Here is a 27,075-nt window from a genome sequence, read left to right on the forward strand (position 1 = left end):
ACAGTCTCCAAATGATACAGATATCAAGTATTTTTTTATAAAAAGGAGGGGGGAAATAAAGATAAAGATTGCAGTATGAGGCTATTTCCGATCTTTCCGATCAATCTGGTTAAATTAATGACGATAAACATTCTAAGCCTTCTGAAAAATGGTCCTTTAAATTATAATGATCAACTATGATATCTCTCTTGAGAGCAGACGGGCCTAGTGGCCGCATGGTCAATAAATGTAAGAGCCCAGCTTTTTTCGGAAGGCAGTTGTGTAAAATGTAGTTGGATATCAAGGTGTTTTTTTATGTTGCAGCAGTGCGTGAAAGAGTTGACTGTCATGATTTTTTGTGTATAGGTGCGCCGGTTGACAACATTGATCTCCATTATATTACATAGACTGGATAGCGGCGCTTCAGGAAGGTTAAGTGATGCTGTATGCCATGCATTTCTGGTCAACATAACCTTTTTCTCATGGGAAGATGGCTGAGCCCTCGGTCTCCTTCCCGAAAACAATTTTCTTATTAACTAACCCACTCGAAAGCAATAGTATTAACCTGTTTTTGTGTGTGTTCGTTTTTAATTCATTTTTAATACCTATTGTCAATGGTTGAATTCCTTTGTTTGTAACTTCATTCAACAGAAACGTCAACACTCTGCTTCTCACTTTGGTTTCATCTCTGCCCCGAAGAAGAATTCTGTCCGTCACACAATTTGGGTTCAGTGCGTCTTTAGATCCGACAAACACAAATCATAGTTGTCTTGGAGATTTTTCCGGTGAAATCTGGGAAAACTAAACGACAAATCAGTCATTCAGTTTTTGAAACCGCTTTTGCCAATAAGTAACATTTCAGACGGTCAGACTTCCAGATAGTGAAGTTTCATATACAAAGCCTGATGGGCTAGATAGACTGTCATAAATTTCTTACTAGACCTAGGCCTATATAGGCTTAAAGTTAAGCATTATAAAGTACAAATTGAGAAACTTTCTGAAACTAAAAAAGTGCGACTCTCATCATGATTCCTTCTGTTCCTTCTTCCAAACTTGACGTTGGTCTCCGGTAATTCACTGCTGCGTACACCTCAGCCATTATTCTTTCCAAATTTATCCATTCCAAGTGAAGAATTCAGTGTTTCTTCGAAATCTGACGATTGAAGCACAAAAACCTCAACTGGTTTTTGAAAAACTCCATTTGAAATTCGCAACGCTTGTTATTTACCCTCCTGAAAATACCCATACGCGGGACGCGTTTTGGACCCGATGTCCTATCCAGTCAATGGAGATCAATGTTTGGCAACAAGAAGAGCGCCCCCATTTTCGGACATCGATCAAACAACGAAACAGTGCTTACGGTTTTCAAGACCATTTGCTAAATGCCACGATAAACATTTTCCAAGTGAGTAATTTTTTCCGAGAGAGAAAATCATTGGAAAACGACATAGCCTGTTTTCCTAATCATCTTGAAGCTTGAGACGACAGTAGTTTGTAGAACTTTTGCCAGGTTTTTTTTTTTTCAAATTTAAAGCTCACAGCTGAAGCAGGATGTCCGTCAACCCCCGAATACCTCCACAATTTGGCACGAACACTATACAACCAGGCTACAATCTCAATAGAATCTGTCAGTGGCATTTTTTATAAGGGGATAGCCGTGCCAAATTCGCATGAACATTAACATTATTTAACCATCAAATCTCCATCCAAGAGCAACATGCCAAATGTAATAAGCAGTGGTGACTTCCCCCCCCCCAAAAAAAATTCTCTACACCCACCCAAAATCCCACTGTTTCCAGCTGCTTCGCATGCGAGGCGGTGCAAGGGTCGAATCAGGCCACGCCCACCCTTCACCCGGTACACCCACCCCAGCCCTCATGATGCCTCGCCCCTTCCCTGTCAACAATTTAGTTGGTTGGTATCCATGCATGCTCCAGACATTACAAGCTCGTGTCTCGACATGACGAGAACCAGTTCACTCTCTCACGAGGGAATTCTTGTGGCTTTGAACTGTGCAGTGAGTCACGCTTTGCCACCAGGGCTGAGTCATTTTCAGAGGACATTTCTGCCCATTTTTGACCTCAGCAGGCCCCGTAAAGCAGAGAGACGAGTTCTTATGGAGACGACTGAGCTTGTTGTGCGTATTTTGCAGGTAAGAGTGGCGAGTTTCTCTTTATTTTTCGTTTCATACAAGCCAAGATTCCGTCTTTGTGCCCGACGAAATTGTCGACTCCAAGTTCTATTTATTTGCTGTAGGCTGCTGAAATGTTGGCCTACATCATCACTACCAAAGTTCTGAGTTGGTTGTTTCATTTTCTCCTCTGTACGTGAACAAAACATGAAGCTCAGTGATAGTTGAAGATTTTCATGTACATGTTACCCTTGCAGTTTTAAGCCCAAAGCAATAGCCTGCCCTGTTGGACAGGTTGGAATTCACAGCAAAACATTTTTTTTCAATGTATCAAACGCTGTCTCTAATTAACAATATTATCGTGGTTGTGGATTCATACATTGCTGGCATTGTATGCATTTGCACGTATTCATCTTAAAGTGATATGACATACACATTTTTAAGATGTCAGTTGTCATGGTTGTAGGCCCCTCTTCAAAATATTTTTCCATTTACTTAAAACTAATTTCTACTCTCTTTTGTCCTCTTTTATTGACCAAGGGTATCATTGTCTATCCTTCAAAGCCTCATTCTTGAAAATTCATCTTCAAAAAAGTAAATACAAAAATTGAGAATGATTCATTCATGCTCAGAATATTTACAATTATAATTGCCAATGTGTCAGACACTTCCAGGGCATTTAACCACACAAGTGATGAGTGTCCTCTCAATCAAGCAGACAGCACATATGGAAGATTGCTTATTAAGCTTTGACACATGCTCTGCTCCTGTACACGTCTGACATTGATCGGTCTCTGCTCCACTGCGATGGGTGCTTGCGTGTGTGCGCGGCCTTCGGGCAGGTTACGTCACGCTGACTGTGGTCTTAATTGCAGTGTTTTGCTTTATGCATCGACAACTCTGACGCATTTAGCTATTAGTGAAACAGTCACTTGGATGTTCCCTCCCTCCCCCCCGAAAATCATTAGATTTGAAAGGCCCATGTAAACAGCTGCTTAAATGCCTTTGTTTGACATCCACATGTGAACGTTAATGGTTGTGTAACACACACTTGGGAACACTGTCAATCGCATAGAAGGCTCTCTTAATTTAATGAGACTTGGTTTTCATTTTTTGTTCCTTCTTCGGCGCAGACTTAATATCATGTTATGCCATGATGTAAACCACGTCCCTTGCAGCGACATCCTGGGAATTTGTAAATTTTGTTACATTTGTGTCCAAATCCCATTGATTTGTACACGTTTTTCATTTTACATGTTTTGTAGTACACGCATGAATGGGAAATGTGCATTTTTCTCAGAACGTCAGAAATGCGGAAGAGACCTACATACATGTAGGTTACATTCTGTTGAAAACAAACATGGAACATTTTGTTTTCATTTCCTCTTTGGAGGAGTTTATATGCCATGATGGAAGCCCTAGCAGGATGCGATTAAATAGATACTGGGTAACTGTACATTTATTAAGGAATGTCAGTGTTCTCCACTAACGGATTTGGCAGGGTGGGCCGCCCCAGTGAAATTTCAGGCCGCCCTGCCAAAGAATGTGTCCTTGGAGAACACTGCATGTCTTGTACATTTTTATTCCTTCGTGGTAAAATGGCGGTACACTTTGCCTGTCTGTCCCCAAAGAAAGGAGGGTAACTCCAGAAATTAGGGTCCCGAAGGGTGACATTTTTATGTCCCTGTTACATCTGACCTTTGTTGTTTGACATGGAAACATCACCGGAATTGTTTTCAAACTGTTACTATTTGTTTTGGCAGGTAATTTGCATTAATTCATCACTCTTGGAAATTAGAAAATGTGTTCTGAACTTTCAAAATCATATGTCAGATGTAACAGGGACACACAAAAAATGGACCCCTGTGAGGGCAGCTGTCATTGTCACTGATACAGTCCTGTGTGACAACACGGAGACCAGTCACTCCAGTTGTCCAGCCCACATTGGTGTCAAGGTTGCTGCCATGAACTGGCTCCATGCTTGAACCATAACCAAGTCACCATTACAAAACTCACCCCTCAGTGTTTGACCACTACCTTGGCCCTCTCTGGCCCTGGTTTAGCTCCTGAGATTATCAGCCTTGGGAAGGTTCGAGGTGACCTTGTGACGTGTGACCTTGTCTAGTCTGAGGTCAGCATGGGTCAGAAGATAGGTGTTTATTGCATAATCATATCACTATCAGTTGGCAAAGATGCCATTTTCCTATACTGTAGTTCCAAATCTTTCCATTTTAATTTCCATATTTTTTTAAAGACCTTTGCAAAAAAACAATACTAATTCAGGGTTTAGTCTAACAGAAGGCTTCAGTAAACAATGTCCTTATTCTTATGAATAATGTGATTCTCTACATTTTAAGTTGTGACTTATTACATTATTGTTTCGTTGAGAGATTGTTGTGTGCCAATTTGTACATTATCTTCAATTTTCAAAGGACTGTGTGAATAACCTGTGGTAGCTTGACAGAGCCAAGGTTATTCTACTTTTCTTCCGGTACATTGAGTTACCACACATGTACATGTAGATGTAGGTTATATACATGTAATGTACTTTGACCAGTTGTTTCACAATGGTTGTCCTTCCAGCTAATTTTTTTGTAAGCAACCAAATCAAGTTCTCAGAACCGTGGCAGAACTGACCAAGTTCTTAAGCAGACCTACATGCACGCACACCCACGTGGGGTGTGCAGAGGGGGACATTGTCAATCTCCACTCAGCAAGGGTCACTAGTAACCACTGATGAATTTCATGATAACAGGTTGGCACCTGCAACCACCCCCTTAATCTCAGGCCAAGGAACCCGCTGCACCCAGTTCCAGTTAAACCAGATTGTTTCACTAGTTCAATGCAAGTGTGTATGTATATGTGTGGGGTGTCCCGTGATTCATCGACCCACTTTGACCGGTCATCAACCCCTAGACGCAGACTACAGTCTTTGCTGGTCCTGTACATGTACCTTATGCACATTTGATGAATGTTAGCACTGTACCTGTTGTTAGGCACTGACAGGTGGGCGCAGTTGTACACATAATTAACCCTAACCCCCTAGGGTGTATGTAAAATCTATTAAAATTGGAGGATTTGGGACTGTTAGGGTTAATGGGAACACTTAGTTATCCTGTAGTGTGTGTGGACTGATTTGTTGTTCTGGGCCAATGATGTGTCTGTCCTTTAATTTGGTGCAGGCATACAGTGGAAGAAGGCAACAAAGGAAGGTCATAACCAACGCCGAGTTGCCATCAGTAGTTCATTGGAAATTGCCATCAGTAGTTCATTTTCACGTCGGGCAAAGTGGGCACGGGCATTGACCATTGACACGATGCATGTGAGGTTGCTATACATCAGTTCAATGTGCAACATTGCACATATACCGCTATGCAAGAAAGTGTGTCCCAGACAATGAATCTGGGCGCAGTTGTAATGCACAACCAAACAAGCCGGATCTAGTTACAGTTTTCTTTTGAATGAAAGTTCAGCATTGGAATAATACTCTCTAAAGGTACCAGTAACCAAAATGGGACAAACCTCGAACCCAGGAAGTCCAACAACTTTTTTCCCCCAGTTTTGGTATCAACTGTCACCTTATCGACATAAGTTATCACAACAGGGTCAAACGCTGTGGTCAATGACTCGTGAATGATTTACACACTCCTGAGGACCACACAGCGAAAGTGTTGTCACGCAGGTTGAGGAACTAGAAACTCTAGACACATCACGGTTTGAATGTTTGTTTTATCGGTGTAATGAGGGAAATGTTCAAGTGCAGCAATCCAAATGGCTGTGCACACTCTGAAAATGTTCCCGTTGTTGCACAAGAACACAACCTCAAAGCTACGGCATGATCTATGGCACCTGTAGGCAGGCCTACACATATCTTATTGCACTTCGTTACTTGTATATGTAAGTTATAAGAGATCAAGTTTAGAGCTACAGTAATTTTTTTATTTATTTTTTTTACATTTTTAGTCTGCTTGTGTGCATGGAACTCATGCGATGTAAGTATAGTACTATCCTATAGGCCAATGGTACATCCCCTGGCATACATTGGAGCAGTGCAGTGCTCATCCCTGTGTTAGGTAATAATATATCGCAATTAGAAACTGGGCTGAAGAGGAAGACGGTCTCATACATGAATATCTTTTTTACAAGTGACATCTTGTTTACAGGTGACATCTTGTTTACAGCTTGGCAGTCTGCCAAATAAGAAAAAGTCCATGATGTACCATGTGGATTGGTTTGAACAATAGGCCCTGTGCCTTCCCCTGTGACTGTGAGGTGATGGATGAGACAGGTTTAATATGATGCAGGTTGGAGTCACCCCCTGCTGTTGTTTGAGAGAGTTTGCTGAAGTGATAACGGGATTAGGGAGGCTGAGTTCTTTACCTGAAGGGTTATGTTGTTTGTTTAGCCCTAGATGGAATCATTGGATGTTTGAGAGTTGATTATAAAATCCCAAGGGTAATCAGCAAACAGTCAATATACTTGTAAACAACTTGCTGACCAACTTGACATCAACAAACAGATCACTGGAGGAGTTGAGTTCAGCCATGGAGGTACATGTACATGTAGGGTTCAGCCCTGGAGTGGATATGTACAATGTACCGTACCTGCCCCTGTGGTTGAGGTTTTGTGATTTTTCTGGTCTTTGTCAGTTTCTTGGATTTTATTCTCAGGCTGAATTCCATCTTCATGAGTTTTGGAAGTGAAGATGAAGCTTCATTTGGTGTCCAATGGAGACCTGATGTGTCTGGAAATATTAGTGGCAGGGAATTTATACAAAAAAAGCAAAATTATTTTAAAAAGTAACATCACAACTCCTAATGAAACAGTCCTTTTATTTTTGGTATCGGAGCCTATTTAGGCAGGGATATCTTCAGTGTATGCTTTTCAGTAAAACTAGAGGTAGTGGTTGTTACGGCAACCACCACAGAGCTGTTTTTGATTTCAAGTTGTTTAATGGGGAGAAATAAAATATTTTTAAAAAATTAATTTAAAACGAAATTAATTTCATGGGATGTACATGTACACAGCTTTGATTTAACAGTAACTGTACATGTATATGTAATCGTACAATGTACAATGTATTATACATACGTTTACATGCAGTTAGTTTCTAATGGTTGATGCAAGGACGGTGTGTTGTACCAGTACATACATGGTTGTATATAGTAAACAGGTGGATTCTCTATAATGGCCGTTAGTGGTTTAATTACAAGTCAGTGCACTCCTGATAGCAAAGGTTCAGTGCAGTCATAATGAATTGCGAAATATCGCAATTTCAAATTGCACAGTAATCCTTGTGACCTTTTTGTGCGACCTGGTCGCCCATCCAGACAGCCATACAGCAGCATGCGATATTGTGGTATTATGTACAAGATGCAATTCAATGTAGGCACTGGAGTATAAAAATTCATATCCGCCTCCAGCAGAACCACCCCCTCACCGGTTGAAAAGAGCCTCGGTGGTGGGGAATGTGTGTCTTGTTGGTAGCGATGCGACCGTGACTTGTGCATTTGTCATACTCGTTCATAAACCAGCGAAGTGAAGTTCCCACCAAGGAAGCCTCTGTTGCCAGGAAAATCGCGCCTTCCTGTTCGGGGCTCGTGTCTGCATGGTGTTTTACTTGGGTGAAGGTCACATGTTCTTGTTTGGCCATTTTGGGTCAGCTTGAATTGGCCCTGGGGCTTTTGTCTGGTAAACCTGGGGTGGGGGGGGGACTGGGTTGTTTTTTGTGTGTTCTTGTGACGTTTCTGTAACAGTCACAACAGACTGTCAAATAATCCTTCCACTTGATTTGCCACAGTACACACTGGGGGTGATTTGACTGATTTTGACTGACAGGACAACTTTGTCCAGAATGCCTCTCTGCACAAGAGTAAACCTGCACAGTCGAATGTTTGCTTCCCTGTCAGTGTCACCCAGTTGGAATTGCAATATTTGTCCAGGTCATAGAAATCAGCCCAGCATTTGCCATGGTAGTTGGTTGGCATGATTAGATTGTAGTTGTACACGTGATGCAAACCTGCCAGGGGGGGGAGGTAAATGGCACCACTCCTTCCCCAAAAAACCCTCATCAACCCTTCCTCCCTGAACTTGTCGTAAGCATGCCAAAAACCTCTCTACAATTAAGCCCGACACTTGAGAAAGCCTGTAACAGAGTCAGTCCTTTTAATATTTTGAGCCCTTAGTTTAAATAAAATTTTAAAAATGTGGTTGTGGACTGGATCCACTTTTGATTTATTTCTCACAGGTTTTTAGGCAGACTGAAATTTAAACACTAAATTATATTTTCGTACAAATAAGCAACTTTCACATCCACAGTCACAAAGTAAGCAGCCACTCTGTCGGTTTGCCCCAGTGAACGGCTTTTGTCAAGAAAATCCAGCCCCCCTGGTAGTGTGTCACAAGTTGAGCCGATTTGGCTTATTGGTTCAGAAAAGAGAACATCCTGTGTCCAATTCTTAGTCATTCACCCACAACTCACTCCCTCATTTTCCGACTTTCGTTTGAACTTCAGTTGAACTCTTTTGGGTACAACACTGTAACAACAGCATGTACAGTATGTGTACATGTACGCATGTGTACATGCACATGTGCCGTGGGATGTTCATTGTTCAGCTTTAGTACATGTATTGTACATGTAAATGCACCTGTAAATTATGTGCAGAAATACCGGTACATGTACAATGGTTATTCCAGTAAGCGCATTCATGTATGTACTGTAAAGTCTGTATGTACATGTACGGTGCCACATTTAACCCTAACCCTCCTCCATCCTCCAAAATCCTTCGGGCGGTTTTGGAGGATATTGGAGGATTGAGAGTGAATGGCAAAACTGCATGGCTGATTGCTAAGGATGCCATGAGTGAAGGCCGTGGGTTAGACCTTGCGTTGTTCTTGCCCACTTATGCATAAATTCAGCCCGATATTTCTTTTGAGTCAACCGCACTGCTCAAGAATGCCATTCGCACTGCCTCAACATAATGACAGGAATTGCCAGAGGATTTTGAAGGTTTGGGACAGTAGCCACACCTCCAAGTAACATTTTCAAGAAATTTTTGAGGATTTCGGAGGATTGAGGGAGAATCCAATTTTTTCACCTCCCAAATTGGAGGATTCTGGAGGATTGAGGAGGGTCCCTGGCAGAAAGGACCTAGGGAGTTAGGGTTAATCATTTGTTTCTAAGGAAGCATACTTAAAATAGATCTACCTACAACTGCACCGGAACTCCAAGATGACAGCTTGAAAAGACCCTCTGCTAAAGCCGGATGAGAATTGCAGCTCACAAAAATGAGATGTGCATGTGCCCTAAAAATAAATTTCCCCTCTCTGCCTTTTCAAAATCATCCTTGACTCTTAGTCTTGGTCTCATCTTATCACCTCTTTGACGTCGCACATCTTGCAGTGATGTCATTGTGATGTCATGTGGGGCAAAGGATGAAGTATTTGGGGGGTGTTTAGGGATAGGAGACAGCTAGCCGTTGCCCCCCTCCCCCGGTTTGCCTGACCGAAATATTACTGAAGATTGTTGTCCTCTGTAAAAGGCCCAAATTTTCCTGAAATGATGCTACACATGGCAAATCTTGATTCATTGTTTAAAAATGGTCCTCAGGGATTAACTTTGAAGTACCTCGGCCCCATTCCATTGCTCTTTGTTCTCAAAAAAATTGGCACTCCGGTGTGACAAACCCCAAATCTGCGTCAGTCAATGAGAGTGCAATTTTACTTTATCAGTGGCACGATAGAATACAGTACGTCAGCCTGCTGTTCCTTTTACGTCACTCGTTTTTCGGTAAGAACACAGAAAAGATAGAAAAAGAAACTATTGTAAATTGTATGAATTTGTGCTTGTAACTGGGTGTCACCAGGAATTATGCCGGAAACCAAAAGTTAATCACTCGCCTCAGCACCATCCCTGACCTAATCAAGTCTCCATCAATTAAATTACGGCCCACCTACAATGTAAAAAGCCTATTGATTTCCCCAGTATTGTCATCGGTCTAAATTTAACTGAGGTTTCCACCGTCAAGAGAAAATCCTCCAAATCCCTTTTGTGCCCGTGATTGGGAAACCATTACAACAACGGAACTCATCAAGTGCTTTTGTGCCTTGAACAAAAAAACTTTGACCGAGGAGTGACCAACCGGGATGTATTGTCCCATTTGTTTCCTTCCCCCCCCCAATGTCCATACCATGTAATGTCCTATGTAATCTGTCCGTGGCATTGTGAACGGTCAGCATCCGGTCATGACTTGTTAACTCAGGCCAGTTATTGCCGATTGGTCAAGGCTGTCCGGCCATGTCCACCAGCGTACCCAATGTGCACCTGTGATCCAACAGTACTATTGATTGGTTGGCCTCCAACTTTTCAACTCGGGAATACTACACTGGTGTACTGGGTGCTAAGGCCGGTGTGCATATTGAGGACTTGTCATAAACACTGTACGCTTTTGAGATAATGGATGGTTTGGATGGTGTAGAGCTGAGGCTAATCTCTTCCGTTTTGATTTACTGCCACAGTGATCCTGCCCTGGTAGTGCAGTCAGTTGGTGTCATGGCCAGACCCGCACTTTGTAGTGTTTCAATCCCCCCTTCCCACTGGACATGCTGAGAGGTGAAATTGTCTCAATTTGAGGTCAAAAATTGGAGACTTTCTTTTTTCTCTCGTGACAATTTGAAATTTGCATTGCTCAGAATTTGATTATTTCACTTGATGATTGTCTCTTGTTGCCAGGGTAATGCCATGCCTAAATTATTGGGCCATGTGGCTCGGTGTCATAAACACAGATGGAATCTGGCTAACGGCCTCATAATTATAGTCCCCATAGGTCTATGTGCTATTTCCAGTCGTAGCCCAGTAGGGCAATTTGGACATGACCTATGATTTCTTGTCACTTCATTTACCATCTGTCATTATAGTCCGACACATCTGATCTAGGATATTTTAGGAGCACAGACAGGCAACTGATTAAGCTGGAATTCATGAGACTGTTTATTTGTACTGGAGCTTGCTGCACTTGCCGGTATTTCTTTAAACCGTCTGGACCATACAGTGCCAAATCTCACTTGCACATGTACATTGAGGCTTCCTGAAATTGTAGAGTGCGAGAATCAGACATTTCTTCATGTGAGAGTTTCTTGTTTTCACCTCGAGTAGCTTCGGGTTAAATTATTGAGGAGTCTTTAACGAGAGAGAGAAGTTTGAAAACAGTATACCGGTAGATCCCAACATTTCCTGTGAACTTTTGAAATTAACCCCAGTCGGTGTTGGATATTTCCTTTACACTTCTTTTTAATGGCGCATTCTTTCCCCTGATTGTAACAAAGCTTCCTGTAGCGAGCATTTAATATTTGTTTTCCTGCTTTTGTGATGAGATCATCTCTGGCAGGTTGAAATGAGCCGATGACCTGAGCCCGAAGTGGAATACTTTCATTTTTTTTAATTGTTTCATTCACTAAGCATTCCTAACACCACACTCGCTCAGTACTCAGGGGAAAATAACAAACTTCTTGTTTCTGCTGGTCTGTGAAATTTGGCAGGTGGAAGTGCATATGTTACGCCCCAATTATAGCATCAGTCCCAACTACATTGTATAGTTGGGACAGTCCCAAATGCAGTTCTGCAGTTGGGCTGGCCCAACTATTGTTTACCAATGTCTGTGGGAAATGCCTCAACATTGTCCAAATTGACACAATTCCTCTAAAATGTTGCACTTCATCTGTTCATCTCGCCCCATAACCAGTGACATGACATTTGTAAACAACATGACTTTGGCACATGCTGGGCACATCATGCACACAGGACCTCTCTGCTGTAGTTGGGCCGGCCCAACTGTAGCACCGTAGTTGGGACTGATGCTATAGTTGGGGTGTAACACATACATAAAGAATGAAAGTTGTTATTTTTGTAACATTGTTTATAGTCATAATAGTTATAGCATCTGCGTCATGGTGTAATTTAACCCTTTAAACGGGCATTGGCAGATCCAGATTATGCTTATTTTTAATGGAAATAAAATACTTTTTAAAAGGGTGCTGATGTCAGAAATGGCACTGGAGGGTGGTTGTTTCAACTCATTTGTGAGCTATTCAAATTGATTTTGTGTACATCATGTGAAGTTTAAAAATGGAAATTGGAAAGAGTTAGATCAGTTCTCTCTGAGCCTTAAACTGGTCTTTTTTCTCAGAGAAATCATATAGGCTGGGTATTGTAGTCTTTCTAGTTAGTGAAACTGGAAGCTGGGAAGAACTTTACCGAGAAGTAGGAAGTGAAAACATTTTTCGTCCCCAGACCTGGATATTGCATGGTGTGGAAACTGGGAATCTGAAATCAATCTGGCCAGGTTGAGGTCCGACCCAGGACCTCAGATGCGAGTACACCATCCATCCTCGGATGGATGGTGGGGAAAGGAACGCAAAGTCCTACCTGACTTCCTCCAGAAATCATGACTAATTGCGATGGGTTTGTGAATGTTGGTGAGGATCTTTTGGTTACAGAACATGTTGGCCTATACTTGTGCCAATTGACATGTACCTTGGGTGGGGCCAATGAACAACAGAGGTCCACATTATGGGTTAAACCCCCCCCTTTCTGGAAAACAGTTGTAAAGGCCTTTTGGGGATAGATTATCTGTAGCAAAAGGAAGAGGGGAAAAAAATGAAACCAGCCTCAGAACTCCAGCTTCAAGGTATGTCCCCAGTGCGAGAGAACAAGTACTGTTACACAGGGATGTTCACACCAGCCGTAGTAGCGAATGTGTGGGAACATGTACATGTAACAGTAAATTGGTACCTTGCATGTACACCTGTAGGCACTGGGTGTGATTACAACATACAAGAGACTTAGACTCAAGAGACTCAAGGTTGTAATTTACTACATGCACATGTGGTGTACTTGTACAAATGTTTATAGGCACACACAAGTGTGTATTTGCCTGTACTTGTAACTGGGGACCCCCTATTGTTCCTCTTTTGTTTATACTCTAACTTTTTCAGAAGACCACCCATATGTTTTGTACACAGTTGTCAATCAGGGACCCCCTGTCAACCGGGGACCTTATTGTCCTCTAATGTTCAGGGTCCCCAATTGAATGCAGAAACAAACTTGGTGTACACTCTACAATGTAAATTGTTTCCCAGTCTTGTGTTCATGTGTGGAACACAGTACACCATTGTACCGGTACACTGCCAACAGAGCGAGCTATTAAAACACTTTGTACATGTACTGTCAGCATTCTTCACACTGGGGTGGGAGACCATGGTACGGGTGGGAACCGGTTTAGAGTTCAGTTGAAAAAGTCCTTGGGTTCAAATCTCTGCCTCCTCATGTTGCAACCCAGTCCTTGAGTTGTGTGTTGTTAATTTTTTCTTCTCAAAGGACAGTTCTTTGTCCACAGTTCATACCCTGATGACCCAAGCCACAGAGCTCCAGCCACATGACCAGTAACCTCTGAAGTATCCTTCAAAGTATTGATTACCCGGTGCCGGTGCCTTGTGTCATGATTTTATTCATTCTCTGTGTTTTCTAGCCACTGTATGCAGATACATGTATGTTGGGTTGTCCAGTGTGGGCCTGTTCCATTTCTGAGAAAGGTTAGAGAGGGTCGAGCAGATGTGTTCCCCACTGGTGAGCCTGTTGCTAGCAAACCACAGTCAAGGCCTGTCTTGGAAATGTGACAGGAAACATTGACATGTAAATTGTTGGCCATCTGTGTGAAACATTTGGAATAGGGATCTCTGTGGTAATTGAAAAATGAAGGCCTCATTATGCAAGGAATGGCAGACTGTCACTGTGGAAATAAATGTACTTAATACATGTGCATGTTGGTTGTACACGAACACGCAGTTGCAAGAATCGCTTCTATTTCACAAGAAAAATAATGGTCACTTGTTCACATGTTATTTTGACAATGACTTACAATTCGAATGTGGCAACTAACACTAGTTTTTCACAGTTTCAAACAAGTGGGTTTTACTCGCATGTACATCCATGTACCAGTCCATGTAGGACTCGACTCGTATTTAATTAGCAGCATGACCAATATATCTCATATTGATATGGGAATGACTACTCTAGTAGTACAAATTTACTGCTGTTTACCCATGAAGTGGGTCATAGTTTGTCATCCTATTAGTCAATTTTCATTTCAGGCTCAAAAAGCCTTGTAAAGTTACTGCCCCTGAGGGAGAATGAACTTTCATAAAGAGGGCAAACTCATGTACTCTGAATTCCTTACAAATTTTGTCTGTGATGTCGTGCCCACAAGTCTCTGTTTTTCTCACTAGGCCTGTGAAGTACTGGTATGCCTAACCCCACTGAGCAGATTATGACATCACATTTCTGAGAATGAGAATCACCTACGTAAAAATGCCTCAGCATCATCTCACCCCCGCCGGCGCGAGCAGTGGAACAGTCCGTATGCCAATGAGCATAAACAGTAGGATTTATGAATGAGATTGCATACCAGCATATAGACCAGCACATTGCAGTAGAGTGCATGCCCTGCCAACTGCTTTTGTCTGATCAAAGCCTGGCCAATCACAGTCCACTGTTTGGGGGGGGGAGGAAGGTGTCCTTCACTGGGTAGCTCTGTTCCCTTGGGCCGTCTATGACATCACATCTGTGTCCGGTGGAGGAACAATACCCTCATGGAGTGGAAAATCAATAGGCCACATGCGTGTGCCACAGGATGTGAGTTCACCAGTGGGTAGAGGTCATCGGTCCATACCATGTTGGTAGCATAAAAAGGGGTCGTGCTCAGAGGGTGTCCCTCAGTCTGAGTCACTAGCCTAGTATATCAAAACGCTGAGTCTTTGTCCGAGAGCTCCACCGTCATGTACATGGTACACCACGGTAGCCTGTGCATATAATCTCTCTTCTTCGTCGCTGTCGTGATACATGTACCAACTGCCTGGGATATTTTAACCAGTTTTTCGGGAAGTCCTCGTCTTCGGTTGGATTTATAACGCCGTGAGTAAAATTTCCATTCTTTTTTCTTTGTTCTGAATCCGAGAAAAATCCACCGCTTGCGATAGCCGCCCGCTCACTGCACAAGTCTATGGGCAGGCCTTTGTTGTCATGGGGTTGTGTACGGTACCATAGATTGCGCTGTGTTGCTTGTTTACCCCATATGGTTGTGTCTACACAGTGGGTTCCCTGTGACTGTACCTTTAGCATTTGTTGCGGGCAGGATGTGGGTAGACTATTGAAAGCTTATGGGAACAATGCCACATGTTTGGGAATTTGTCTGAATTTGTTAAAGGGTTGGTCCATTCCTTTGTTCATATTTTGGAATGTAATTACAATTTTCCCGTACATTGGCATACTTGACATATTTTTGTAAATTTTTTTTCCTTGTTTTTTTTGGATTGTCTTTAACTAAGTTTCCCCAACCCATTTTCATTAATTGAACCACTCTATTTATGATTCTAATTAAACTGAATGCTGAAAAGTGGCGATTTGAAACATTGGGTTTCCTTAGAATTTGGAAAAGATGACCCTTTTTGATGATCACTGATGATGGCGTTTGATGAATGCCATTTTGAAGGAAACAAAAGAAATAAACTGTATTTATGAAATACATGTCAAAATACATTTAGAAAATTCCTCCGAAAGGATTGGTGGCACAAGTTACATTTGGGCTCAGAAATTGAAAAGGAAATGTTCCTACATGTAAATGAGTAGCTTCAAGAGTGGAAAACCCATCAGCAGGAATATTTAGAATGTCATTAATCGACCTCCCCCCATCCTCAAATTTCCTGGACTGCCCCATGGCGCTTCCTGTGCCTGTTGCTCACCCACCACCCTTTGTTTCACCCAGGGTGGTTTCACATCCCCCCTTGAGTGCTGATAATACATGGAATGACCATGTTTGGTATGTCCCTCACAAGGCAGTGGGGACCCGCATAACGGACGGCTGCTACTCGCTCTCTGGGTTGGCCATGGGCCCCTGCTCTCTTGTGGTAAAACTAACAGTTCCGTGACAGTACAAAAAGTTGGTTGACCGATCTGTGGTTTTTCTGATCAAATAAGTGCACGAACCTTATCCCGTAAACAGCTGTCCGAATCCCAAATATTGAAAGCCAAATTTGATTGCCATATGTTGCAACTTCAGAAATTTGTATTTGAAAAAATGTTTTTGTCTCGACATTTGAAGTTTCAATGAAATTTGAACTGAACTAACATTGGACCAGGTCTGTCGTACAGCGACACATGTAAGCTTGAAATAACCCACTTGGGCTGCATTTCTAACTGGGATAACTGTAGGACCCTGCAGCTTTTAACGATGCAAACAGTTTGCTGTGTTCTTTGGAGGAACAACATGCATGGCGTGGATTGAAGTCTGGATCCATCATGCGGCCAGGTCTAGCCTGAATTTTTTCCGAGGGAAAATGCCTTTCTGCAAAAATTTGCTGGTACTTAAGAAAACTCTTCATCTACATATGAATGAAAATGCCCCCCCCCTCCACTTTTAATGCGTACCACACTGACACATCCTGTGCCTTCTTTTGTCAGAAGACTGCAGTTATTTTTGCTAGTTTGTCAGTTGGTCGTGTACCAGCAAATACAAGATTTATGATTTGACAGGGAAAAAGACCAGTATTTGAATGAATCGTTGCATCAAGCTATGTTTTGAAAGTGTTTTTATAGAATTGCCAACATGCTTTAAGGAAATTATACATGTATTTGTTAGGATATAATATTAGAACTAGAAATTAGAATGAGGAGTTTATTTTTGTGGTGTGACATCAATGACAGTCGTATAGATATCTTCTTCATCCAAGACTTGTCGACCAGGCCCCCCAATGAAATCCTTTTTATCAGGAAGATTAAAGAAAAAAATTACAGAGCTGTGTTTGATCTGTGCTGTGAATCACCCCATTAGCGTGCGGCTTGCCAAAACAAACTGGGCTAGACACCGACCATATGGTATGCCAGGCAGGCGTGTTGGTGGAGCTGGAGCCTAGCTGTGGGTACAAAAGACAATCACATGCAGTGGGACAAGGAGATCTGCCCATGTAATCTGTGTGGTTCCCCGAAACCCCCCACTCGGTGACTGTGAAAATGCTACCAGTCATACCTGTGCCGTGAATCATAACCAGAGGCTCTGACTCACCTCTGCAGGCAGCTTGTTCTATACCTGGCATGTGGAATTCCCTACCAACCCGACATGACATATGCAGATTATATAGGGTGTATCACCAGCCTAAATGACCATTCCTGGGATTGACTCATTCACTGTATTGATCACCGTCTTTTTGATGCTCTGTCATGTTTGCACTATAATTAGATCCCTTGATCCCAGTGCAAGTTTTCATGAGCTTGTTTATAGGTTTGGGGGAAATTACCTGAATACAAAATTATATACACAGACCTGTTTTAATCAACTGACTATAAACCAGTAAATGTTCACTGTAAAACACTCTTGATTTGTCATGTATGGGTACTTTTCATGTTCAATTATTGATAGAGTAATATTGTAACTTTTGCCTGGGTTATACATGTACATGGGACAAGTTCATAATCTTACCAAACCAGTTTCCTTCACTGGTAAACTTTAATTCTATTTATAGGTACCAGTACATTTAGTTTCTAGAGTGCTTCAGAAATTCTAAAATCTCTAAGAATTTGTAGTATTTGCCTCACAGCTGTGTACGTACGTTTCCTTTGTCACTTCCTTCTCTTTTGAAGGCTCACATGGTAACCATTGTAACAGAGCCCGAACAATGCCTTGAAATATCGGAAAATCTTGCCCATGGGTTTAGCGATGCATAACCATTCATTTCAGCATCTGTCCTTTTTAACGGGTACGTGTGACGTACATACACAGGTTGGGTGTGTCTAAAGGGAAAAAAAAAGGCGGACAATAGATGCAGTCCCCTGGGGCCATCTGCATGTATGCCGTGCTAACCGGAGTGCTTGTCGTCAAAATGCTATTCTTCCGTTGCCATGGCAGCCGCGGGTGGGAGGCTTGGAAAAAAAAATGCCTGTTCACAGCCTTTCGCTTTAGACATGTACTTGTACGTGGCCCCACACCGATAACCTGGAGTGAGCAGAGAGCATTGTTCAGTGTTACTGGAATTGCCACTGAAGCTGGTCTTTGTGTGCATAGTGAGGGGGTGATTTGTTCCGTTCATTTCTCCACACGACTCGGATGGCGGTGCTCAACCTTCGTGTGTTGTTGATGAAGGGGGCGTGCCGATTCATCGGCCAGTGATTCCCCCCCCCCCTTTTCGAGTAGGCTCAGATTCCTCAGAACAATAGAGATGGTGGTGTTTTGGAATGACACACATTGTCTTGTCTTGAGTCATTCATCCCTCATGCCAAAATAATTCTAAATTTAGGACACCTGATGGCAATCGTGGTTTCCTGATACAAATGACTTGCAATATTGTATAACAAAAGTTTATGTACATGTACAATCCCAAAGGATCTTTTTGTTTTAGGGAACACTTCAAAACTTTATTCAATGACACTGAAATGTATACATGAACACTGTGTCTGTGAACAGGGAAGACATCTTTGATTTTTATTTTAAATGTTTTTTGTATTGAATTCTTGAAAATTCTTCAGTTTTCTTGGAAGTATGCACATTGATTTTATTTTGGACAGTTTATGCCGTAGATTTGTCATATGCTTCTGAGTTTTCAGAATCAGACGGCGACGTTGTGAGACGTGCAGATTTCCACTGTCGGAAGGACAAGCCTCATTTACAGCAAATCAAATTTGTGATGAAATTGGGAACGTGCCCGGTGTTGCACACCTAAGGCTTTATCATGTGTTTCCTGATAACGCCCGCATGTCTGCCCTGTTCTTTTCCACTGTTTGCTCAATTGGTTTGTGGAAATTTTTTTCCGAGCGCAGCAGGCAGGTGAACCTTGTACAGAGTCAGGCAACGAGAAGGGCACGTGTCAGCCTGCGTGAGGGAGCAGATGAGGTGTGCTCACGGTTGAGTCCCCTAATGAACTGAAGGGGCAGCTTTGCATAATCTGGCGGCGCCGAAAGAGTATTCAGTCGGAGCGTGAACGAACTTCTCATAAGCTTTGGAAGAGAAGTAAAACTCAGATGTCAGTCAGGAATTCCCTTGTTATCTGAGGTGCCGGGTTTCCTGTGTGCGTCAATATTTTTACTTTATTTTCCACTAATTCCTGTCCCAGCAACACGAGGACTCAAATTACAATGAGGTTTTTTTCAATCGCATGTGACCATTGATCAGTCATTTTATGGAAACGTACATATTGTTACGTAGTAATATACAGAAAGGGAAGTCCTAAATTTAACATTTTGTGAAACCTCTTGTTTAGCTTTTGCTGTATGCTGATAAATTATTCCAAACGTACCTTTCACTTTAATTCTTCCACTGAGAAAGACTCTTCCAAAGATTCCCACATTGAAACAGATATTGATTTAAAAATGTCTATATGTACACTAACTATTCAGCTTTCGCAAAGCGGCGGATCCATATTTTTATTTATTTTTGTTTCATACTATCCCACCGGCATGCCAACCCTCTAGGGGACACGAATGCATAATAACTGCCCTTTGAAATGAACAGAAGAGAATTCAATGAATCCTGCCGCCTCGCTTCCTCAGTTCTGTCCCCCCCCCGACTTGCAGGACCATAAATGTCCATCCAGCGCTCGGCATAATAATCGCCTGTGTATGTATTCTCACTCCAGATAATCTGTCACCTGATAAATTGTTGCAAGAAACTTGGGATGCGGTCCGGAGGGGTAAAATTTAGTTTTCAAAAACTGACTCAACCAAGGGTTGTTGTTGTTTTTTTTTTCACGGAAAGAAGGACTTCCCCATTCTACATTTCTTTCCCCTGCCGGTCTATTTTTTTTCAAGCATGACTTCAGCTGGCACTGCAGGATGTAGTAGGTGTGTGACTGAATGAGAGAATTTTAAGGGAATGAAGTCAATAGTGCCACTTCCTTGATCGCTGGCGATAAGAACATGCTTGGGCAGTCTGGTGGGAATCAGAGACTGAGTGGGTGTCTTTGTTACTGGGCTGAATCCAATCCTCTCCCTGTTTTGTTGGCAGATCACGTCAGTTTGACTCTGTGTTTGAGATCCTTTTGTGAGTTGCGTTAGGTCAGTTGAAAGTCTTTTCTTACACTTGGATCATTTCAGATTATCAGTTTGAAACAGCTGTGGGAGGAACTAGTCCGTTTATTACTGTATCTTTTTTTTTTGTCCTTTCAGGCCCCCCCACTCTTTTTGATCACGTTTGCTCCGTGCGTATTGACACACGGGCTTTAACAAAGTTGTTTACCACTGGCTTATCCTGCGGCCTTTAGCCAATGACCCGGCCAGTGATTTCATTGTTTTGCGGTGATGAGGGGATTTTCTGACTCATTCCCTGGGCTGGCCCTGATGGCCATGCACTGTTCGTAACGCTTGAATGACCAGTGAACTGACAGGCTGTGTTCTCTTGTTAATCATCCTTGGTACAGGCCTCGCACCAGTGACGTCAGCAGTAGTGGCCCTTCACGGACAGCAGAGTACAAGGACTGGAGGGAAGACAACAGAAGCCAACAGCTGATAAGTAGGATCATCCTTTTCTGGTAGCTGTCATATGCTTGTTGGACGTTGAACGCAGAGGATCTTGGAAAATAAACCTGATGCCACTGGATAAGTGGCCAAGATAAAAAAGAAACACACGAGGGAGGAGATTCTAGTTTTCTTTGTGGATCGCCGGATTGGCCGAGCGTCCTGGATCTTCGGAGTCGCGGTGCCTCTCTCAGAGCCAACACGGCGGGCAATTGCATGAGTCGATCGCTGGTCATGGGGCAGAAACTGTCCGGCGGCATGAAGCAGATCGCCCGGGAGCCCTCGCACAAGATCACACAGCGAGAACTGGTCTACAGTGGCGATCTGGTCAAGCCCAATCGCCTGGACACACTGCTGGACATGCCTCCAGCCGACAAGGAGATGCAGTATAAGTACGCTTGGAATGAGGAGGACCGGTCGCTCAACATCTTTGTCAAGGAGGACGACCCTTTCACTTTCCACCGCCACCCGGTGGCCCAAAGCACGGACTGTATACGGGGGAAGGTTGGTTTCAACCGGGGACTCCACGTCTTTGAAGTATTCTGGAACTCAAGGCAGCGTGGCACCCATGCCGTGGTGGGTGTTGCCACAGCCAGCGCCCCGCTCCACTGTGTCGGGTACCAGTCGCTGGTGGGCAGCAACGCCGAGTCGTGGGGCTGGGACATCTGCCGGAAGAAGGCGTTCCACGACGCCAAGCACAAATCGGGCACGCCCTACCCGCTGCTGCCCAACGCAGACAATTACCCCGTCCCGGACAAGTTTCTCATGGTATTGGACATGGACGAGGGCACGTTAAGTTTCATTGCCGACGGACAGTTTCTCGGTGTGGCATTCCGCGGCCTCAAAGGCAAGAGACTTTTTCCCATCGTCAGTGCCGTGTGGGGACACTGTGAAATTTCAGTCAAATATCTCGGGGGCCTTGAACGTAAGTATCATGAACTTTTTTTTTTTTCTTCACAAACTATTGGTACAGTGTAGATCCATTTTGAAAGAAACCAATTTCTGAATCACACACAAACAGATACAGGAAACGACGGTGATCCTTTGCTCACTGCACACGTGCAGAATTGTCCGACACAGTGCCTCGTAGGCATTATGGGCCCACGTCAAAATATTACTGTCCATTGATCGCAAGGAAGACCTTTCGATTGTGATTTTCAGCGAGGTGTTGAGGGAATTGTGTGTCTGGAGTACACAAATTGCTGGGAATATGCATGTACATGTACACGTATGTACATTGGACATTAGCCTCTGCATTGAAGTGGCGATTTCTCAGAACCAAATCTGATGGTACACACATTTATCAAGCAGCCGCCCCAGTTACCCAGCTCCAGTGTTACACTCACAGTGCCCTTTGTCATAGATCAGAGTGAACGTGCACGAGATCCTATAAGCCGCGGCAGCATTACGTCAGGGCCTGTGTTGACACTGTCTGGTATAATGGGGCATTGTCAGTACTGCTGCGCTGGCCTTGTCCTTATCCACACAATAGGATGTCCAGACTCTTCCAGGTTCTGGTCTGCTTTTCTGTGAAAAGAGGAGGCTGTTTTGTGTGCATAGCAATGGTTGGGGGAGTGTCCTTCGTGGCTGTCAGAGGGAGCCCTTGTATACAGGGACAGATGGGAAGTTGCTCAGGATGTCTGCTTGGAATCCTTTCAAAAGCCGTTTTGAAAAGAAGAAAAAAAACCTGGCCCAGTGGGAATAAAGTTGTAGGGCCTACATGTACAGTACCTCACTGCATGTACAGGTACATATCAGGTACATATCATGTACATGTACAGCTACATATCAGGTACATATCAAATGTTGGAGCAAAACAAGAGTAATGTTTGCATATGAATGCAGCTTTGAGATTCGGTCTGGTCTGGAGGCACCCCTCCCTTCCCTAATTTTGGCCAGCTTGCTGCCCTTTCGCAGGGAACAAAATCTCCGGTGAATGTTACAGTTTGGCTGCTTCGGGGCTCTGTCCAAAAATAAGTGCCGTGTCCCCTGACAAAATGTATTTTCATCCCTTCCAAGGCACTGGACATGCTATTGTTCTCACAATGCCTAAAAAAACAGAGCAGTCAACCCATTTTGTGTGTGTGTGTTTTGCTTTCAATATTCCTTTTCTCAACACCGCAAAAGCAGGATGTGATTTTTGAAAAAAAAAATGAAAATAAAAAGATCCCCAGCTAAGTGTTAGATGTAAACATAAGGGTACAGTGCCCATTCCCCCTCCCCCCCCATTTGATTCAGTTAATTAAGGGCAGTTTTGAACCCAGCTGGTGCCAACAAGAGCGCCTCATCAGCAAGAAATAGGTGGGGGGCAGAAATTCTCCCCAAGTCTGGTAACTGTTTTTCATGAAGGCAGGCCTACAAGTTCTTCCTTAACTTTCTCCCCGGGAGGGAACTTGATTTGAGCTTGTGTATCATCCCCGGCCAATTTCCTGTTCAGGGCTCTCATTTCCACATGAACAGTGCCTGTGTGCAGTAAATGTATGTGGCAGCCGGTATATACCGACATTCAAGAGCAGCCCCTCTGCCGGGGGTGAAATGCAAAAGGAAGCCGCAAAAGAAAATTGTGGCGTGTAAATTTGAAACGTGCGGCGTGCAGATAGATTTTTCCATGGTCATGGATCTCCGTGGCTGGCTCGTATTCCGGACCTTTAATTTCACAGCTCCAATCCAAGATTGGCGAGTAGCTGCCCGGCACGGACATGCCTTCTTGGGGCCCGTTGGAGGAAATCACATCACAGAAATATGCCAGGCCCGCTTTTCAACAAGACCCATCTGCCTTTAAAAGTTGATTGCAAATCGGTTGGGCTATTTTTCAAATTTGTTTTAGAAGAAAGTTGGGAGAAAAAAATGTACCCCCCAGTCTAATTTTTGGTTTTCCCTCGTTCTTTTCTCCAGCCTCTCCTCTTCCTCTCCAAGACCTGTGCAGGCGAGGAATCCGCGTTTCTGTTGGCAAGGAACATCTAGAAGACATCTACCAGCTACCATTGCCCACGATGATGAAACGGTACATCCTCTACCAATGAACTCAGTTTCCAAAGAGCCCCCCCACCCCCAACACCACCACCAACAGAGGAACGACGTGGTCACATATCATCTGAGCTCCCACTGAGAGGTTTTTCTTTTTCATCGTCGGCGAGACAAAGAGAAGTAAGACGAGAGTAGGGAAGATTCCTGCCTGCCTTGCCTGGAGATGCGTAACAATGAGCCTGCTGCTACGGGCTGGAGTCAATTTGTTTTTATTTTTCAAAGATGAACTCGGCGAAAAGAGATGGGCAAGTGATGATAATGATGCTGCCGTGCCAGAAAGTTTCCCAGCTGAGCAACATAATTTGGGACGTGGCAAGGAACTGATAAAAAGCTGAGGGGCCATGTTGCAAGCATGAATAAGTGCAGTTCTGTTGCGGGGGAGGAAAGGATGATGGGTTTGAGGTCTTGAGCCTTGAGAATCTTGAGTTCTGCTTTTTTGAGAAGAGAGTTGATTCCTCCTGGACATGGGGAGTGCTTGTGGGTCCAGGAGATTTTTGCATTAAGTGCTGTTCTTGGGGCACCATTGTCATGGTGAGGGCCTCAAGAGATGTGGTCCCTCCAGGAGGGATGAAGCCCTCAGCCAGCCTCTTGTGGGATGTCGTCCCTTTTCTGAACCCCCCCCCCCCAAGAATGGATCATGCCAATAAAACTGTTTCCCTGAACACTTGCTTCTACCTTCCTCAGGGAATGGACAGGTGCATTTTTGCATCTGGGGGGAGTACAGTGTTTCCCATGAAAAGAAGATCTTCTCCCATCGTTCAAATTAAAGAATGAGCAATTTGGAAATGCTGATTGGGGATTTGACGGGGAATTTTTTTTTTCCGCTGGGTGGGTCCAAGAACCATTGATCTATGATTCCTGATCGGGTCTGTAAATGCTGCTATTTGACTTGTGGCACTTAAACATTTACTGATGTATGGGACGACAGCCGAGATACATGTAAAACCCATTTCTTAACCATTCTGCTTCCACCAAAAGTGCATTTGTCAAACCTTGAGGTACGTTTTTTACACGTTTGCCTTTGTAGACAGACAGGGTGTGAGATTTTTTGACCAATTTCTAATTTTGTGAACAAACATTGGCGTGAGGGTGACTTGCAGAAGCCACACTAAAAAGACTTTTTTTACCAACTTGACCATTTGCCCCACACTTCCCAGAATCAAGCCATCCTTTTGCAGACCAAGACGTTGCCTTCTAACGACTTTTACCCAACCAATAAAAAGAAATCCCTTGATCCACTGCAACAGTGAAAAGACTTCCGTAAAAATCACATGAAACCCTTTATATTACAGCAGGATAGAACCTACAGACCACCATATACATGTAATGAGATCAGTACTGCTTAACATCTGTACATTTAAAACTGGAAAATACCGTAGCCTCGAGATGTCTGTTACGTTTCTCCAGCATTGGAATGATTTTAATACTTACAGTAATGTGACTCCATATTAAGCATGTTTTTTTTCCAAAGAGGGAACCACCCATGTCTACCTGCACATAGTATTTCCCATCAGCCATTAATTTCCACAGAAAACTATTCCCTTATACTGTAACTGCTTATTTGTTTATTTTACACGACGTGTTTTAATGTGTTTTTTAATGTGCGTTTACTGGTCTGTGTCAAACACAAAAACTCATTTAGCTGACCAGTTGCATGTCAGGGTGAACTGTTTCCGTGGGGATGAGGTTTTTTTTTTTTGAAGCATTGATCAATGCAATTTGTGTTAGTGTAGTTTTCTGTTTAAATGGTTTCATCCTGAATCAGTTTTGAGCACTAGTTAGGCCCCTCAGAAAAAAAAACAAGGCCCCCACCAAAGTGAAAGGAAATAGCCCAAGTTGAAGTTAAAGGGGGGGAAAAAAGTTGTGCCTACAGGCACCAGTGAAAGTTGAAGATGGGTACCAGACCTTTGTGACATGGTTATCATCAAAGTTATACCGTACACAATGCTGTTGGGCGGAAAGTGGGGCGTCCAACTGAACTGGGCGGGCACCATTCCTGTCGGTAATATTATATGGGTACAGCCCTGGCATATACGTGCGTATTCTGTCCAAAAAAGGAACGATTCTTTGTACAAATGAATGAGTTATGTAATAATTTAATCTGTATTCGGGTATTGTACAGAAGGAGGGTCAAAAACGGAAGAAGTTGACCACGCCAGTGCTGTGTACACGATGATAACAATAATTAATGAATGACTATTTATTTTTCGCTGTATTTATTCAAATGAACTCAGAAGCAACGGACACAATAGGAGAAAGTGCTGCCGAACTTACTGTCACAAATATTGTGAGAGTAAGGGAAAAAAAACCTGAAATTCACATACTAGAATTTGCACTGCATATCACACAAAAAATTAAAAGTAAAAAAAAGAAAACTGTTTTAATGTCTGTTTATTCCAACCAGCAGTTTCCAAGGTGCTAACGGTCTTTGTCTGCAACTCATTAATATTGTCAGTGTAATCAAAGGAACTAAATTATCGTAGACTCTTTTTGTTTTAAACTTCTTGCTCTTTTTGAAAGCCAAAAAAAAAAAGAAGCCAACTGCTGGTGATGCAAGTATTATTTCCAATGCATCGTGTGTGACACTGTAACGTGCAATCATGGAGATTGGGAGATAAACATCTCCAAAACTCTGCTAAAGTAATTGACACATTTTTGGTCGACAAGATTTTCATAGGTCAAAAGTGTGTACTTTATTACGTATTTCAAACTGTTTTTTAATGTTCTGTTGGTTTTCATAGTATCATTTGTCACATTCTTCACTTTTTCCAGGTAACAACAAAAGCAGAGTAAGCCTTGACATTTCAGGTTTTTAAAAATTTGCCTTCATGTACGAGACAGTTTCTAGTAGACTATTTATAAATGTGAAGTAAGCAATTGCATTCTCTGTTTTTAATTTTCGGGGCAATTTTGGCAAGCATAACATTTTATTTTCAATTCGAATTTTTTAAAACATTGGACATGGTCTGTCATTTTTCTGAATCAACATTTCTGAAGGCAATATTGTAATGATCGCATTGAACTGTTCAATTTTGTACATTACCAACTTGAAATCATGTGTTTGGAAGACTAAAAACTGTTGTACATGTAGAGAACGTTCTGTTTTTCATTTTGAAACTCGTCATTGGCACATTGGAGGAGTATGTTAACCATTTATGTGACGCATGTCAACATATCGACATGTCGGTGGATGTCTCTGTTGTCAGATTGCATTGTTGCTGTTTTTTACGTGTTGACAATTAAGTGCTCAACTGTTGTGTCCATTTTTTTAAAAAGGATAAAATATTTGTTTAAAATTGTGTTATTGTATCAAACTGTATGCCAAACCATTTTTTTGTCTCACTTTAATATTAAACACCGTTTTTTGCAAATTTTTGAGACTCAA

The 27,075-nt window shown here is 42.8% G+C and overlaps 1 protein-coding gene across 3 annotated transcripts; it reads left to right on the forward strand.

Moving 5' to 3' along the window:
• The first annotated feature begins 1,972 nt into the window (after nucleotides 1-1,972).
• Nucleotides 1,973-27,075, forward strand: LOC110979035 (protein gustavus-like). Of its 3 annotated transcripts, none has more exons than XM_022234494.2 (3): nucleotides 1,973-2,131; nucleotides 20,567-21,588; nucleotides 23,559-27,075. In XM_022234494.2, exons 2-3 carry the CDS (start codon nucleotides 20,880-20,882, stop codon nucleotides 23,684-23,686), a joined length of 837 nt encoding a protein of 278 aa, XP_022090186.1. In that variant the 5' UTR covers nucleotides 1,973-2,131; nucleotides 20,567-20,879; the 3' UTR covers nucleotides 23,687-27,075. The 3 variants fall into 3 exon arrangements, with proteins under 3 accessions (XP_022090186.1, XP_022090185.1, XP_022090188.1); XM_022234493.2 differs by lacking the exon at nucleotides 1,973-2,131 and adding an exon at nucleotides 14,874-15,077; XM_022234496.2 differs by lacking the exon at nucleotides 1,973-2,131 and adding an exon at nucleotides 19,280-20,204.

Source organism: Acanthaster planci, linkage group LG16, assembly GCF_054643075.1.
Source record: "Acanthaster planci isolate LZ-2023a linkage group LG16, COTS_SCS, whole genome shotgun sequence".
Classification (NCBI taxonomy): Eukaryota; Metazoa; Echinodermata; class Asteroidea; order Valvatida; family Acanthasteridae; genus Acanthaster; species Acanthaster planci.